Genomic DNA, 15840 nt, shown 5'->3' with positions numbered 1-15840 from the left:
TATGTTTTTCTCACTTACTGGGTTTCTTCAAATGGCAGAATGTGTGGTTTACTCACTAAGATTTATAGCTGTATTTTATGGCTTCATACCCAAAATCATGTACTTAGTGATTTCTTTCAGAAGGCATTTGCCAAGACAGTGACCCAGCACCATTTTTTCTTCCAGAGCAACTCTGACACAAATCCACTCAAATAAATTAGCATTTTTAACTTGACTGGCTCATCTGGCCAGTGTATCAAGATGACGTGCCAATGCATGAGGTAATTCTTATGGCTACTACTAAAAAACTGTGAAGAAACTTTGTTTTCATCTTAATAGCTTTTTCAGAAGCCAGCTTTCCTTTCTCTTGTCTTTCCTATTGGCTTCTCTTGGAAAATGGTGCAATGAACTGGTTCGCACACCACCTTTCTAAACTATAAATGGTGAGTGGAGGCTGGGGATGTTGAGAAAGATATCATGCAATTAATTTAAATATAATGGCCTCTATCACATATTATTTTACCACATATTTATATTACCATTAATCTTATTATTACATTTTTATTTTATTTGTTTTATAAACAAAGGTTTAGGGAAATTATGTAAGTCAGTGTTTTACTGCTGGTTTATCTTCCATTTGGGGTGTGTGTGTGTATGTGTGTGTGTGTGTGTGTGTGTGTGATTGGCTTCCCTTTGTTTTCACTTTTTAAAATTGTACTTTTTCAATCCTAAAGTAAAGGGTATTATGGAATTTTACACATACAATGTACTTTAGAGGTCATTTGCTCCATCTCCTTTCTTTTAGTTGAAAAGCTAAGGCAAATTTTTGGAAACTGATTAACGCAAAGTCAGAACTAGAACTCCAGTTTCCTGGTTTCACGTTATGCATTTCTCCAATAAGTATTTTTTTTTAAGTTCTTACATTGCAAAAACTGTCGTTCAGTGGTTTATAAATTTTATGTTAACCTTGTTATTTATCTCTAAGATTGGCAAAATAATAGCTCAAAGTTTTGAAAAAATACATATTATGTACCAAGCAGTTTAATGTTCCATGCAAATATATATATGTCCAAATTTTAAAGGTTTTACCATACCACAAACACTACAATCTTTAATATTTTAGGCCAAAAAAATTGGTTGAGATGCCAAACATTAATTATCACTTGTCAATTTAAGAAAGTTCATGAATGTGAAACCAAGAATATTGGAGTCATTTTTTTTTCTCACAGAAATTATAGAAAATAGAAGACATAATAATGCATAATATCATATAGGGCATACTTAAAAGTATGTTCACAAGAGACCACCAAAATATATTATGCATTTTATACATGCCTCAGGGATAGTTTAATAATATTTGATTAACTGAGGATTTAGTACAAGAATTCTTTCTGGGTGATATATCTGAATGGACTGGAAATATATGTGATGTTCTTATTTGGTAATTTCAAAGCAATCCATTAGCTATGTATTGACTATATAATATCAGCAAGATACTGTCTAGGAAAACAATTTACACAGTATATAAAATGAGTTTAAACATCCTCTGCTTTGTTTGCTTTTATAATTTAGTCACTAGAGCTTGTACACTGAAGTGGTCTTTTCTGTTTTAAAAATGTTCATCACTTAGATGAATTTTAAAATACAAATTAATGAGATGAAGTCTCCAAAGTAAAATATCTTCTTACAAAGATTAAGTACATTTCTCCACTCCATTGTATGGTCTTTTTTTGCCCTTCAAAAAGCACAAATCCATGTGATTGGTTTCATATGCTTAGGAAATGAACTAATAACAAAAACAAGAATAATTTTACTATTTGTAGCTCAAAATGTAGAGACAACTAAATTTGTACTTATTGGAGTGTGTAACGTATTACAAATCTGATGAGACCACAGCTATACAAAAGAGAAGAGAATGAGCAAATGATTGACATGAAACTGTAAAGATAAAAATGAGACTATTATTAGTGCTATGTTATTTCTAACATGAATTATTCCCCAGTCCTCTCCAAAAACCACACTGTTGTGGAAATATCATTTGAAATTCACTCACAAGAGCTCCAAAATTCACTGAATACTGCTAATGTGGTTATTAGTTTGATTTTTCACCCTCTTTACACACACACACACACACATTTATGTAGCCACTTATGATTGTTTACTTGAATATCATTTTTACTATGTACTAGATAATAAAAAGAGAATGTTAACTTTTTATTTAAAAAATAAAATTTTCATTTTGAATTTTCAAGATAAGATTTTTAAAAAGTCTAGAAAAAAATGTATTAAATTTCATTAAATCAGTATCTTAGTACTGACTTTATCCTGAAATTAAGTGTATCTAGTAAGCATGAAATAGCCTTCCCGCAATCATTATTAAAATAAGGTACAAATATCCATCATAAAATATTTGTTTTTACTTTCCTCATTTAAATATTTCAGTATATATTGTACATATGTATATATTGTCTACATTTATAGCAATTTGAAATTTGTTATAGAAGAATAGACAATGATCTTAAATTGTTTAATTTTAATTAATTTCATTTTTTCCGTAGTACTAGGCCATCAAACTCACTTCTTAATAGAACCATTTTCAATATTCATCTGTAATTTGATTTTCCCAGTGTGTAAGCTACTTCCTAAAGTAAATTAAGCACATGAGGGGGTTATGCTTGCTGTTCTGTTTTTCTAGGGCACAGTCCAATAAATAGTTGCTCTGTTATACAACATAGTCCTCATATAAGTTAAAAAGATGTACTCTTTTTTCCTAAGGAATTTTTGAAATGCAAAGATGTAGCTATATTCAGTTAACAAAATGTAACCTATCATAAGCATTTTTGTTTCTGACCTATTCCCAGTCCTCAGCTGATAATGATTTGAAATTCAAAGGAAAATGAACAAGCCTAGTAGAAGTGCTTTATCTCTGTTAGGTACTCTTTAGCACTGACCCATTTATGAAAATTCACTGTTAGTTGAATAACCTCTGTGGGAGAAAAAAGATTTGCTGAGTGTCAACTCTATACCACCAGGCATTGTGTTTCCCAGTTTTCAAAGTTTATACCTTTTACAGTTTACACTATAACTGTTTCCTATCATTGTTTCCTACCAAAAATCTTCAAAGAATCCATACTACAATATTTTACCATTTTTTGTTTCTTTAATAACTCATGCTCTTTGATTTTTCTCAGACTAGTAAAGCTAAACAAGGAGCAATTTAAAAAAAGAGAGAGAAAAATTTTGCATAAAGTTTTACTCTTTTAAATGTTTAGGTATATGCAATTAGGATCTTATATAAAAATATGTATAATTAGAAATAGATGATATACAATACAATGGCAAAGTAAGGAAAAAGCCATATTGTCTAAATAATTGTCAAAGCAAAAGATGTGTGACAATTTTTTTACAACAAAAATATCTAAAATTGATTTTTAAATTTTATACATACATATATGTTTATTAAAGAAATATGTGGACATGACCAAAGTAACACATGCACAAGCACCTATATATTTTAATAGTCATGATTGATAACTAGTACATTCTATTCTGTAAATATATAGTTGTTATGACCACATCAGAACTGTTTAGTTTTACTGCAGTCATGTGATGAGACATATTCTTCTCTGTGCCACTTCAAAAAGAATGCTCAGATAGATTATATTTTTCCTTAAGTTTCAATTTCCCATTTGGGAAAATGAAGTCAGTCTTAAATATCTTTACACTCCTTTCATCTATGGAGAAGGGGGAGGGGGACAGAGGCACAGAGTAGCTATGACACATATGTCCTTCAGGAAATCAGATTTTGCACCAGATGGTAATTTTCACATGTAACCGAGAAAAGAAAACCACTTTACCCACTAAAGGTGGGTGAAGGTAGGCCAGCTCTCTCTGTCTCAAAATTCCAGGGAGGAGAGTTTTTTTGAGAAGCCAAACTGGAAAGACTAGAAAGGGGAAAAAAAAGAATTAGGTAAGTACCTAGGAAATGAAGATTCTTTTTCAATTTGAGGTGTTTTTGAGGAAATAAAAAATTTTATTATTTTTGAATATTTGGGGGTAAAGATAGTGTAGAAGTTAACAATTTTGAAGAAAAAATAATCAAGTAATTATAGTAATTTGATATTGCCAACCACATCCAAGAACATAAGCAATAGGCTTGTATTACATATGTTACAGTTTTTTTAAAATTTCATTTTTATATTAATTCATTTTTTGCTGTACTTTACAAAAGTATCTGTCCACAATGGTTGGGAAGAGAGTTGGTTTCCCCCATAGACTGAGCAGCTAATTATTTAGATTCCTGGAGGAGAAAAAAGTTTAGATTAATATCAAAAGTTGGTAGAGATTCGTTTTTAATAAAAGGCATGCCTTCTTTCAATATTAGGAAAAGGCCAGTAAGAAAAGCTGCAGATATTTGTTTGTTTGAAGATATGAGGGGTCAGAGTCAAGAGGATCCAAACATAAGAATGTGTTTCCTCTGAAAAAGTAAAATCTTAATCTGAAACTGAGTAGGATAGTCACGAGCTTTGGGGAAGTAGGAAGAGAGGAAAAAATATAGGATGAGTGGTGTTAGGAATAAGGAAATGAATAGACCATAGACAAAGGTCTCAAATAAGGTTGCTTTTTAAAAATAATTTTTTTTAGTAGCCACACTCTAGTTTCCTCTCCAGTAATCTTCAGTAGCTCAAGTATAGAAAGTAGCTGTTTTAATTAATCAGCAGTTGACATTTTGCAAAGAAAAGGTAATGGAAGAATACAGAGTCCTCTAATAAATGGAGATGTGCTGAGGGTGGAGATTGAGAGCTTGTTCTTTGCAGAAATGAGAGAAAGTTATGAGGGGAATAGCCAAATGGAATGAATGGAATGAGCACTGAAGGGAAGCCTTTTTTTTTTTTTTTTTTTAATACAGCTGGACAAATACTTGTCTGAAAGCAGCAAAGGCAAGCGAGGTAAATGAGAGGAAAATGAGGCCACTGCCATCAGAACCTAAGGCTTATGAAGTACGAAAGAATTGAACCAACTCTGAGAAAGCTACCAGGGAAGCTGAGGCTTTGAGATAGGGTGAGGGAGACTCCTCCATCTCAGGAAAAGCAGAGAAGGAGAGGAAGAATGTGACGAAGAGGCTGAAGGTATAGGAGAGTTAATTGATGATGAAGGGGCAGTTTGGGAAGGACAAGGGAAAGAAAAATCCAGGAAGATAGCACTTAACAGCATGAGAATTGGACAATAGGTGAGCGAGGTTGTGGAGTGAATGATGGCACCTTGACTCTTTACGGAGGCTGAGATGAGAGACCCAGATGGTTGACTTTTCTGAAGGTTGTGGGCCGGCCCTTTTGAGTGAGATCCTAGATAGAATAGGGGCTGCAGTCACTGGTCAGTGTTCAAAGAGATTATCAAGAAGAGTGCTCTTCTGTCATAGATCAAGTAAAACCTTTAGCACTTTGTACCAAAAGCATGGTAAGAGAACCTGGGTCATTTTCAAGCTAAGAATTGCAGAAGTTGTAACAGGGCTTTTAAACATTGGGCTAGTAGACTAGGACTACTACACATTGACTCCTAGATAACATGGTGGCTGGGAAACAGACTGAGTTGGTAAATGTTTGTTTTCTTATATTCTGTGTCAACATGGCATATAGACAGTCCATATAAAAGATAATTGAATTTATGCAGGTGCAGGTTTATAAAGAGAAATAAAAAAGTGAAACAAAGGTACCCAGCCTTGCTTTATACCTTAAAAATAAGAATGCCGTTTGTCAAAAGAACTCTTTCTGACCCATTTGATTCACTTAATGTTACTTTGATAAGAATTTTAAATTATATTTGAAGCCTTGAATCACAATTGAGATCATAGAAGAAACCTAGACTTTGAGTGATCCCTGTTCATGAAGCCAAAGACTAGGGACAGATCAACGCATGCTATGAAAGGTCTTAAATTACTTTTGACAGTTTTTGTGGTTAGGTAAAACATAGTACACCAAATAGTTAAAGAGAGTTAAGCCCCACTGATCATAATCAGGCTATTAGATTGAAAAAACCTCTGAATCCAGTTTATCAAGGAAGAATGTGGACATGTTTTGAAAGAACTCAGCTAATTTATGGATCCTGCCATACAGCACACTTTGGGATTTAACCTTTCAAAAACAGGGTGGAATATACAAAAAATCATGGTAAACAATTTTGTAAATAGTAGGGCAGACTTGGGGATTCTGAATCAAATTATCTTAGAGCGTTCTTCAGTTTTGGAGAGTTAGCTATCCTCTCTGGAGTCATTAAACTCCAACTGGGCAGAATTCTAGAACTATAATATTATAAAAAGAATTCAGAGAGAATTTGTGACCAGAGCTTTCTTTTTATTGAAGTCAAATGAAAAACACAGTGTTCTGAGCTGGACAAATGCAAAGCACAGTGCCTTCCGCTGGCATATTTTGTAGTCTGGTTTTTAATGAAAATAAAATTAAAGAGCTGCTTTAGAAACTTATCCTAATTCTGTTTTTTTTTTTTTTATTCAGTTGACTCTTACAAGTACCACTTAGCAGCATATTGAGAGTGGGTCAGAACAACCTGTCTTTCTGCTACCCACATTCTGAGCAGTCAAATCAGGTTTCAAGTCAAGTCAGATTACTTGGAAGGTAGAAAATGATAGAGTTATCTTCTTTAAATTCCCTGGTTTAAAACACAAAAACAAAACCTTCACATTGTTAAGATCATAAAAAGTACTTGGGCTATTACTGTTAATTCCCTACAACATTTTCATTCATTCATTTAACAATTTATTGAACATCGTATATGGTGCCATTTTGTGTGAAGTGGGGTTTGCGTGGAGTAGCTTTAAGATAATTGATTTAGATGGGAATTTATCACTTAAGGATGTCTATCTTGTAGATGGGAAAAAAAACTCAAAAATATTAATTAGTCAATGGTATTAGCTGCTTGATCCAAAACTTGAGTAAAGTCATACTTAGATTTATCCTACAAGCTGCCCTTAGATGATAAAAAGTTGTGGCTATGCATTAATTGGATCAGATTTGTCCTTCTTTGGTTAATGTGTCTATCTATAGATGTATGTGCTCCATAAGGGAATAATTTTCTTATTCTAAATCTTCTGTGAACAAGGTTTTAACAGAGCCTTCAATATTCTCAGCAACCAGTCAATGAGACGATTATGCCTACCAGCATGTCTTAATTAATAAGAGCTCAAGAGACAATCAGTTTGGGCCTAAGCACTCTACACATTCAGGTATATATCAAAAGTTATACTACATACACTATAATGTTCTTTGGTCAGATAAATAAATCGAGATGGAGATACACGGATTTGACTATTTGAAATTAACCTCTGGTATTGACCAGTGTCAGGGCAGGCAACTTGCTCATGCCTCTTCCAAAGTTGGATTTTGGGGTAGCTCCAAAAAGTAAAATTACTTTTGAACACAGAATGTTAAAGACCAAAAAGGGAGACTGCTCCTGAGCATTGTCTATATAGCAGAGTTAATACATAAATCTAGCGCTAGTGCTGTATACTAATACTATGAGGCTGGAAATAGAAATGAGATAGAGAATAGGTTTAATTCTACGGCTTATCTTGTTACAGTAGGAGTTCAGTAACCACATGGAAGCAAAAGGAAATAAAAAATGTATTTCTACTACGTTATGAAAGGCCTTATATCACCATTAACTTCCTTTATGAAAATGGTGGTTATGCTTCTCTGGAAATTATTTCAGAAATAATAGGATTTTCTTAAAAAGAATTGTTGAATTACAGCATGTGCAATCAGTTACTGTAAATAAGCTCTTAAAATCCCACAAAAAGAATCTAATTGCTGACAAAGAAAGTAGAAAAGCCATAAAAGTCAGATGTATTAAGAATAAGACCTAGTTCTCTATAACATCCCAGCTCTAAAGTCTCATAATTGCATGATTGCCCACATGCTTATAATTTATAGACTTTGGCAGAGAGTTTCAGATATTGTTTACTTCAAATAATCAGGTTGAAAGGTGATTAGTTCCTTGTTTGATCCACAAGCTCATATTCTGCAACTTTACTCAATTTCACAGCAATGCAACACTTACGCAAAAGACATATTGAACCATTTTGTCAGGAAATACTTAGATAAAAATTTGTAGGGTTCTAGTACTAAAGAAAAATGTTTAAATCCATGTTGATTTTATTTTCCTACTTTAATAGTAGAAAGCTTTTTAAATTATATTTTATTGTATTACTTTTAATGAGAAATTATTGATGAAATTTTTGGTATGATTTCTATTTACAAATTTAGTGACCATGAAATATCTGAGGGAATAACATCAAAAGGACTTCTCTGTAGGTTTGCCAAACACAAAACAAAATTAGAAAATAATTTAGAGGCAGGTGACCTAGGTAGCTCAGTCCGTTCAGCATCTGCCTTCTGCTCCGAAAGTGATCCCAGCCAGAGTCCTGGGATCAAACCCCGTGTTGGGCTCCCTGCTCGGTGGGGAGCCTGCTTCTCCCTCTCCCTCTGCTCCTCCCCCCTGTTCATGATTGCTCTCTTTCTCAAATAAATAAAATCTTTTTAAAAATTACTTAGAGGAAAATAAAATTCTCAATTCTTTAAAATTAATTGTTCTGTGTATAGCTGTCTGAATATAAAAATACATGATCTGTTGCCTTTAAAATCTAGGACCCAACCTTACCTTTAAAAGGAATTCAGAACAGTGTGTACTTTCCCACAAAGAAAGTGGAAACTGCTCACTACTGTGTCAAAAAGGAAGATGGTTTAAAGAAAGAATTAATGCCTAATAGAAATGTATCAAAGTGAAAAATATTTAATTAAAAACAGATTTGGTGATTTTATAAAAGCAAAACCCCAGCTGTCCTGTCATTTTGCCTCTACATACATTAATATGTACCTCTTAAGAATTATAGCTATTTCCTTACAAAGATATATTTAATAAATCAAAGTATAAAATTTATGGGTTTTCTTTTCCATTTCTCAGATAATTTCTCAGTACATGGTGTCCTCATTACTTCAAGAATAGACCATTCTTTGGTAAATTATTCAAATGTGATTCTAAATATTTCAAGGTGTTGTTTCTTTGTGTATTTATGCATATTTATTAATTTTATTAACTCAGTAGCCTTTTAACAATTAGGAAATAAAGTTTATTCTAGAATGTAGGTCTGCTCCCAAGTGGGTTTTGTTATTCTAGAATAGGTAAAATAAAAGCAGAAATATTAGCAGTAGAGAATGATGTAATATATAAGCTGCTAAAGAAAGGGTTCAGGTTCTGGTTTTATTTCTTGTAATAACTGGATTGATGAAAAGTCATAGATATCAAGCTATATGTAAGTTTATACTTCCAAAATTCTGATAGATATCATTGATTTTTCATAATTTCTGTGCTTTCTGAAATATCTTGCCTGTCATATTGGATTTCATGAAAATATAAATGAGAAAGTTTCATGGGAAAGGGAAATAACAATTTTAATTTTTAAAAAGTGTGGCACAATTGTTTTTTAACCAAATTCAGAGAACTTTTTATCTCAAAGGCCACTATTCATGTTCAATATACACAATAAAAGAAGTACCTACACTCATATAGCTATAAAATTCACTGCACTTAAATCTCAATATTATTTTATATTTTGAAATTAATCTGTTTTTGCTAATGATTTTCAGTCTCTGTGGGTTTTGTTTGTTTTTTGGTCCTTCAACAAATCTATTTTTTTATTTACCTTTTTTTTTTTTAACAAATCTATTAATTTAAGAAGGGATGAGAAGCAGAGAAGAGGGTCAAATCTGTTAACTTGTTTTAGAGCAACATTGCCAAAATGTGCAGAAGGACAGTAAATGAAAACTATCGGCAAAACCAATGATCTTTAAAACAGGACCCATGCATTTAATGTAGTTATGTTATCTCTGTTGTTTGTGGAGAACCCACAGTTGGTGGTAGTACTCAAAGGGCAGAATGCCAGCCTATGTAAAGATCGAGAAATGTCATCTCTGTTTCTACTTGTAAAAGTTCTTCCCGTATCTTTTTTGAAGATTTTTTTATTTATCTATTTGACAGAGAGAGACATAGAGCAGGAACACAAGCAGGGGCAGTGGGAGAGGGAGAAGCAGGCTTCCTGCCAAGCAGGGAGCCCGATGTGGGGCTCGATCCCAGGACCCTGGGATCATGACCTGAGCTGAAGGCAGACGCTTAAAGACTGAGCCACCCAGGCGCCCCAAGTTCTTTCCATATTTTTATTAAATCAGTACTTACACTGCATAATGTCAATGTCTACTGACATTGGGAGTATTCTTGACTTTAAAGGAAATTGATGATAAGCATTAATAAGAATTGATTTTATATTTTGGCCGACAGATTTTCCACATGACATATGACCTTGCCAGTGCAGTGGTGAGAATTTTTAACCTCATCGGCATGATGCTGCTGCTCTGCCATTGGGATGGCTGTCTTCAGTTCTTAGTCCCACTCCTGCAGGATTTCCCACCAGACTGCTGGGTGTCTCTGAACGAAATGGTTGTAAGTAATTCGTATTCTTTTACACTCTGCGTAACCAATGTTTTGCCAAAAAGTTCTAAGTGCTTATGTTCGAATGATTTAATTTCTTCTCCGTAAATGTTTAGAGAAAACTTAATTTTGCTTTCATGGATGTAAAATCAAATGTTGTATTGTTTTTTCTACAACTACATTTCATTTACATGAAATGTTTCTGGGGACATATATGTTAAGGATCTATTTTGAGGCGTCTTGCTCTGTGTATATTGAAGACATATTTTATTTCAAAGCTACATGCACACTCACACGTACGCATAATCATATACAATCATGGTACAACGTTCATGGTACAATGTTCTTCCAAAACTGCCTACTGCTTAGAGTAACTCCTTTCTTTCAACTTGATTTGGCATTTACTATGCTTAAGACATGTAATTCTAGGTGGTGTTTAAACATGCAGAGACATGTACATCAGTATAAATGCAATGAGATTTGATGTGCATGGTATTTCAGATAGTACTTTTTGCTAGGGAAGACAAGGAAAGCTTCATGGAAAAGGTAAAGCCTTTATTTACTTTTAATTTTTAATTTTTTTAATTTGAGTATAGTTGACACATAATGTTACATTAGTTTCAGGTGTACACCTTACCCTGAAAGATATTTAAATATTTAAAACTTGTGAAATATAAATTTGAAATATATAATTAACTATATTCATAGCCACATTTAATTTTAAGAACATAAGTTTTAAAAAAGAACATGTGTTTTGATCTATATTGTACAATACTTACAAAGAAATTGAAACACTAGTAAACAATGGAAGATAAATTTTATGAGACTCTCACAAAATTTTAATTTTGGCATAAATCAAATGCCCTCTTTCTTCCCAAAATGTTCCATATTAATTTCTGGGCTTATTATTGTAGAAATGATATGAACATCTTAAGAACATATATTTTTTTCTTCTAATAACTAGAGCTCAGGCTTTATATTTTAAGAAAAGAGTTTACATTACATGTTAAGAAGTCTGGTCTTCTTTCTTTTCTTTCTTCTTGCCTACCTGTTTTCCTCCTTCCTTCCCACTCTCCCTCTCCCTGCCTTCTTATTCCTTTAACTCCTTTCTTTGAGACTTGATATTCACCTGGATCTCTCCTTCATGTCATTCATATCTGCTTAAATGTCACTGTCTCACTGAAGCCAGTGTGTGATCACTCTAATACAGCACCCAAGTGGTTTATATTTTATCTGAGAAGAATTTAATAACGCACACACACACATCTTTATTTGTATTTCTCTGTGTCCTCTACACAGAATGTCAGTTCCATTAAGTCAAAGAATTTGTCTGTTTTGTTCTGTACTCTACGGTAGTGCCTAGAACAGTGCCTGATACAGGAGTTTGTTGTAATCTAGCCACTCTTTATTGAAAGTTCGTTTGAGAAATACTGTATTTGTGTTTCTGTACCTAAAAATCAAAGCAAGGTGCAGGTCACTTTTTGAATCTATGAAGTCTTCTTAATTATAGATCTGTCTTTTTTACTTATCACTGAAAGAAAATTTGTGAAGACATGATTAAGATATTTTGGCGGGGGTGGGAGGAAGAAAAAGCCACAGCTCTGTATTCTAGCTATGAACTGAGTGTGTAGTATAAAAACACTAACACTACTGCCAAAAGATGATTCATCACTGGCACCAACCACTATTTAAGTTCGCAAATAATTTTTGTTTTAAATTACCCTTAGGTATCTTTCAGAAAAATAGGCATTGTCTTTATTAAAAAAGTAAAGGGACTATTTTGGGGTATCCATGAAGTGCATGTAGTTGTGTAATTATAATATACGGGAATATACTCCTTAATATATCCAGTGCTAAGCACATTAACTGAAGAAAAATTTTAATATCTTGATCATTTTTTAAGTGTGGTTTTTTTCTTGCATCTTTTTTGAGGGGCAGGTTTACTTATGAAACTGGCTCTTACTTCCTTTCACATTTATTTAACATTACTTTCATGTTTAACTTTAATGTCAAGGGTAGGAAACAGTTAAGTCTATGTTCAACTATAAAGACCAGAAATATATTGTGAGTATTAGTGATATAAAGGAGATAACCATAAAAAAGACAATTTTTGTATCAGTAGAGAATCTCCATGGTGTCATTTGACCTTGAAGATATCATTTTCTATCCTAGATCTATCGAATTCTAGAAAAGCTTCCATCACAGCAAAACAAAGCAAAGTGTATTTACACAATAAGGGAGTTATAAAGAAGTAAAAATCCAATATAAGAAAAAAGCACCCTTCATGTATATATCTTGCTTACCGTATACAAGCCCTTGTGCTTTGAAATGTGCTCTTATTTGGTCCTCATAGCAACAGAATGAGATGAGCACTGTTATCCCCCATTTTACAGATCAGAAATCTGAAATTTTTAGAGGTTAGTCTAATTGTTCAATAGCACAGAGTTTAGTAGATTAATAGTACCAAGATTAGTATGCCTGGCTATCCGACTCCGTAATTTCTGTTCTAAACCACATTAGAATATCTTGTGTTGTGTAGATTGTAAAAATTAGTTAAGAACAGTAATGACAAGAAACGAAACCTGTCGTCACAGCACACCGGTTACAATAGAAAGTCACTAAAAAATCAGCATTTGAGCTCTGACACTAAAAAGCAGCAAGACGGATATGAGATGTAGATGTAGAAAAACAAATTCAAATTGGGAAGGCAAAAAGTGAGAAGCCAGATCAGGGTAGATGCGGGACATGGTATCAGTCATTCCTAGGTATGTGCTTGACAATTCTATGACGTTTGACATTGACACTAAATAATTTATGGTAAAGATTAGGGTGTTGGGTGAATTCTTTATACCTTCCTTCTGTCTCATATTTTGCATTCTTAAATGATTTATATCCTTAAGTGTTATTTTAAGTCCTCCTTAACCATATTTTCATTTCTATGTGTATATTTATCTTTTTATATGTATTTTAAATCTTTCTGAAACACATTTGCATTTATATCTATATCCCTATCTATGTATCACTAGCTAGTTATCCATATATGTCCTATAATGAGAAATCCAGAGTAATGCTACGACTATATCTATAACTGGTAATTTGTTCAATATACTTATTCTTGATGTCGATTCCGCACGAAGAGCAATGGAGCTGCCCTACGTGTGCCACTCACGACAGAAGCCCTTTTTTTCAATATACTTATTCTTATCTTAACTCTTTCTAATCCGCAATTCATTCCGTAGAAGTAGATATTGACTTGCAAAATCCAACTTAAACAGGGATTAATCTTGCTCTATATTTATAATATAACCTTTTGTATTGAATATTTCATTCAAGAAATATTTGAATTATAGAATTCTGTCTGAATGAAAATCTTGGGTTGGTCAGATAATGTCTAATAAAATTTTGAAAATCTTGTCATTCTCATATTTTGTGACTATGTTTCTAGGCATATCACACTAGAATTATAATAGTTCATTATGAAAGTGATTAGAGGTGACGGTTTTGGTTTAAGTTATAACATCATGAAATACTCATTTTAAAAATCTAAGAAATAAAAATTATGATGCATTTGAACTTACATATTAATTCTGACATAATTTAGGGAATGATTTTAGAGAAGAAAGAAGGATTTGCAACTAAATAGTGCATTCCTATAGTAGTGTTTCTCTATTTCTTTTTTTTAAGATTTTATTTATTTATTTGACAGAGAGAGAGAGAGTACAAGCAGGGGGAGTGGCAGGGAGAGGGAGAGGGAGAAGCAGGCTCCTGCTGAGCAGAGAGCCCAATGCAGGGCACTGAGCCACCCAGGCGCCCTTAGAGTAGTGTTTCTCTAATGGAAGTCTGCAGCTTCACTCTCAGGGAGGCACAGGTTTTCTCCCAGCAGTCTTGTAAATGTATAAATATATGTTGGTGATAGTTTGAAAGGTTTCAAGGTAAACATATTATGAATCTACAATCATCTGAATGCCCTAAATATGGAGTCTGGATTTGCTTTTATAGTTGAAGTGCATTGTGCCATATAAAATAATTCTCACTTATTGGCTTAATAATTAATGATCCATTTATATCAAATGAGGGCTAAGTGACATCATATTAAATGCTGTACAGAATTTTCACCAAAGTCAAAATGGAGAGATGGGTTGCAAAACCAAGTTACTCATTACATAGCACACAATTGTATAGTAGTGTGTTAAACTACATAATCTATAAAAATTAGTGCCATAAAGGCACTAAATTTACATTGTGTGCAACTGTTGGTTTTACCAAAACAACATTATCCATCACAATACATTTATATTAAGATATGCTTATTGATTTATTGTTTTGTTAGTGTTTGATTTATGAAATTGTTATAACTTTACAGGAATTAAAAGGATAAGAAATTTATATCTAGTTTTGTAGTTGTATTTGTTTCAGTAATATCATAATCAAAATAATTTGAGCCAACTCAAGTGCCGTGTATTATAATGTTTAGTTTTGTTGTGGTTTGAAAAACTATATGCATTACTTCATCTTGAGAGATGCCTTCTAGAGGGCAGACAAAATGTTTTATCAGTATTTGCATACCCCACAGATCCTATGCCAGCCTTGCATATGTTGCTAAATAAATATTAGTGGTTTATACTAAAAAGGTAATTATCAAAAGTATTTGAAAATTATGTGTAAAAGGGTTACTCTGTTATGCATTTTAAAAGCTCCTCCTTGGATAGTTTTTGCTTTAATAATTTGTACCTCAAATTATTTCTTCAAAGATAAGTAATCACTTGACCAACTCATGGGCAATATAAAAATACTCGAAATTCATGAAGTTTATACGAACCATACTAAGAATATCAGAAAATAAGATATATAAATGTCTAGAAGGGTCTAATTAATATTTTTATGGGGAGAAAACAAGAGATCTGATTGGAAAATCTAGATCACTACAAAAGTTCATTTTCATTTCAGACAGTGTATCTCAAATTATTAGTGCATTACTAATAACCAAATAGTCACACGCTCCACATTCTCCAGATGCCTTCCTGTTGGATGGGGTCCTCTGATGGTCATGGTCAATGGGCTCTGAGTGGCAGTTTCATATTTCACTCACAGGTCTAAGCATTGAAAAGCTGGTTTGCAACCCTCCAGTTCTTTTTTTTCCCTATCCAGAGGCACCCTTTTAATTTGTAGTCCACAACATAACACAGCTTATCCTGACTCATTTAGACAATAGAATAGGGATGGGAAAATCTGGCAGAATTGAATTTAGAGACACACATTTCAGAATTGCCTCTACCATTAAAACGTCTATGATTTTAGGCAAATCACTCAACTTTCCTATAGTTCAACTATGAAATGGTGTATATTACTTATTCTTTCATTTAGGTA

The 15840-nt window shown here is 33.0% G+C and overlaps 1 protein-coding gene across 1 annotated transcript in view; it reads left to right on the top strand.

Annotated features, from left to right (window-relative positions):
* The window catches only part of HCN1 (hyperpolarization activated cyclic nucleotide gated potassium channel 1), a 391500-nt gene that overhangs the window by 206221 nt on the left and 169439 nt on the right, over positions 1 to 15840 (top strand). Inside the window, exon 3 of the mRNA XM_032415216.1 lies at positions 10324 to 10485. Coding sequence (XP_032271107.1) covers positions 10324 to 10485 — 162 coding nt within the window. The remainder of the gene's footprint in view (positions 1 to 10323; positions 10486 to 15840) is intronic.

This window comes from Phoca vitulina, unplaced genomic scaffold (assembly GCF_004348235.1).
Source record: "Phoca vitulina isolate PV1807 unplaced genomic scaffold, GSC_HSeal_1.0 scaffold17, whole genome shotgun sequence".
Classification (NCBI taxonomy): Eukaryota; Metazoa; Chordata; class Mammalia; order Carnivora; family Phocidae; genus Phoca; species Phoca vitulina.
The sequence above is the reverse complement of the archived record's forward strand: the minus strand, read 5'-3'. Positions and strand labels throughout refer to the sequence as shown.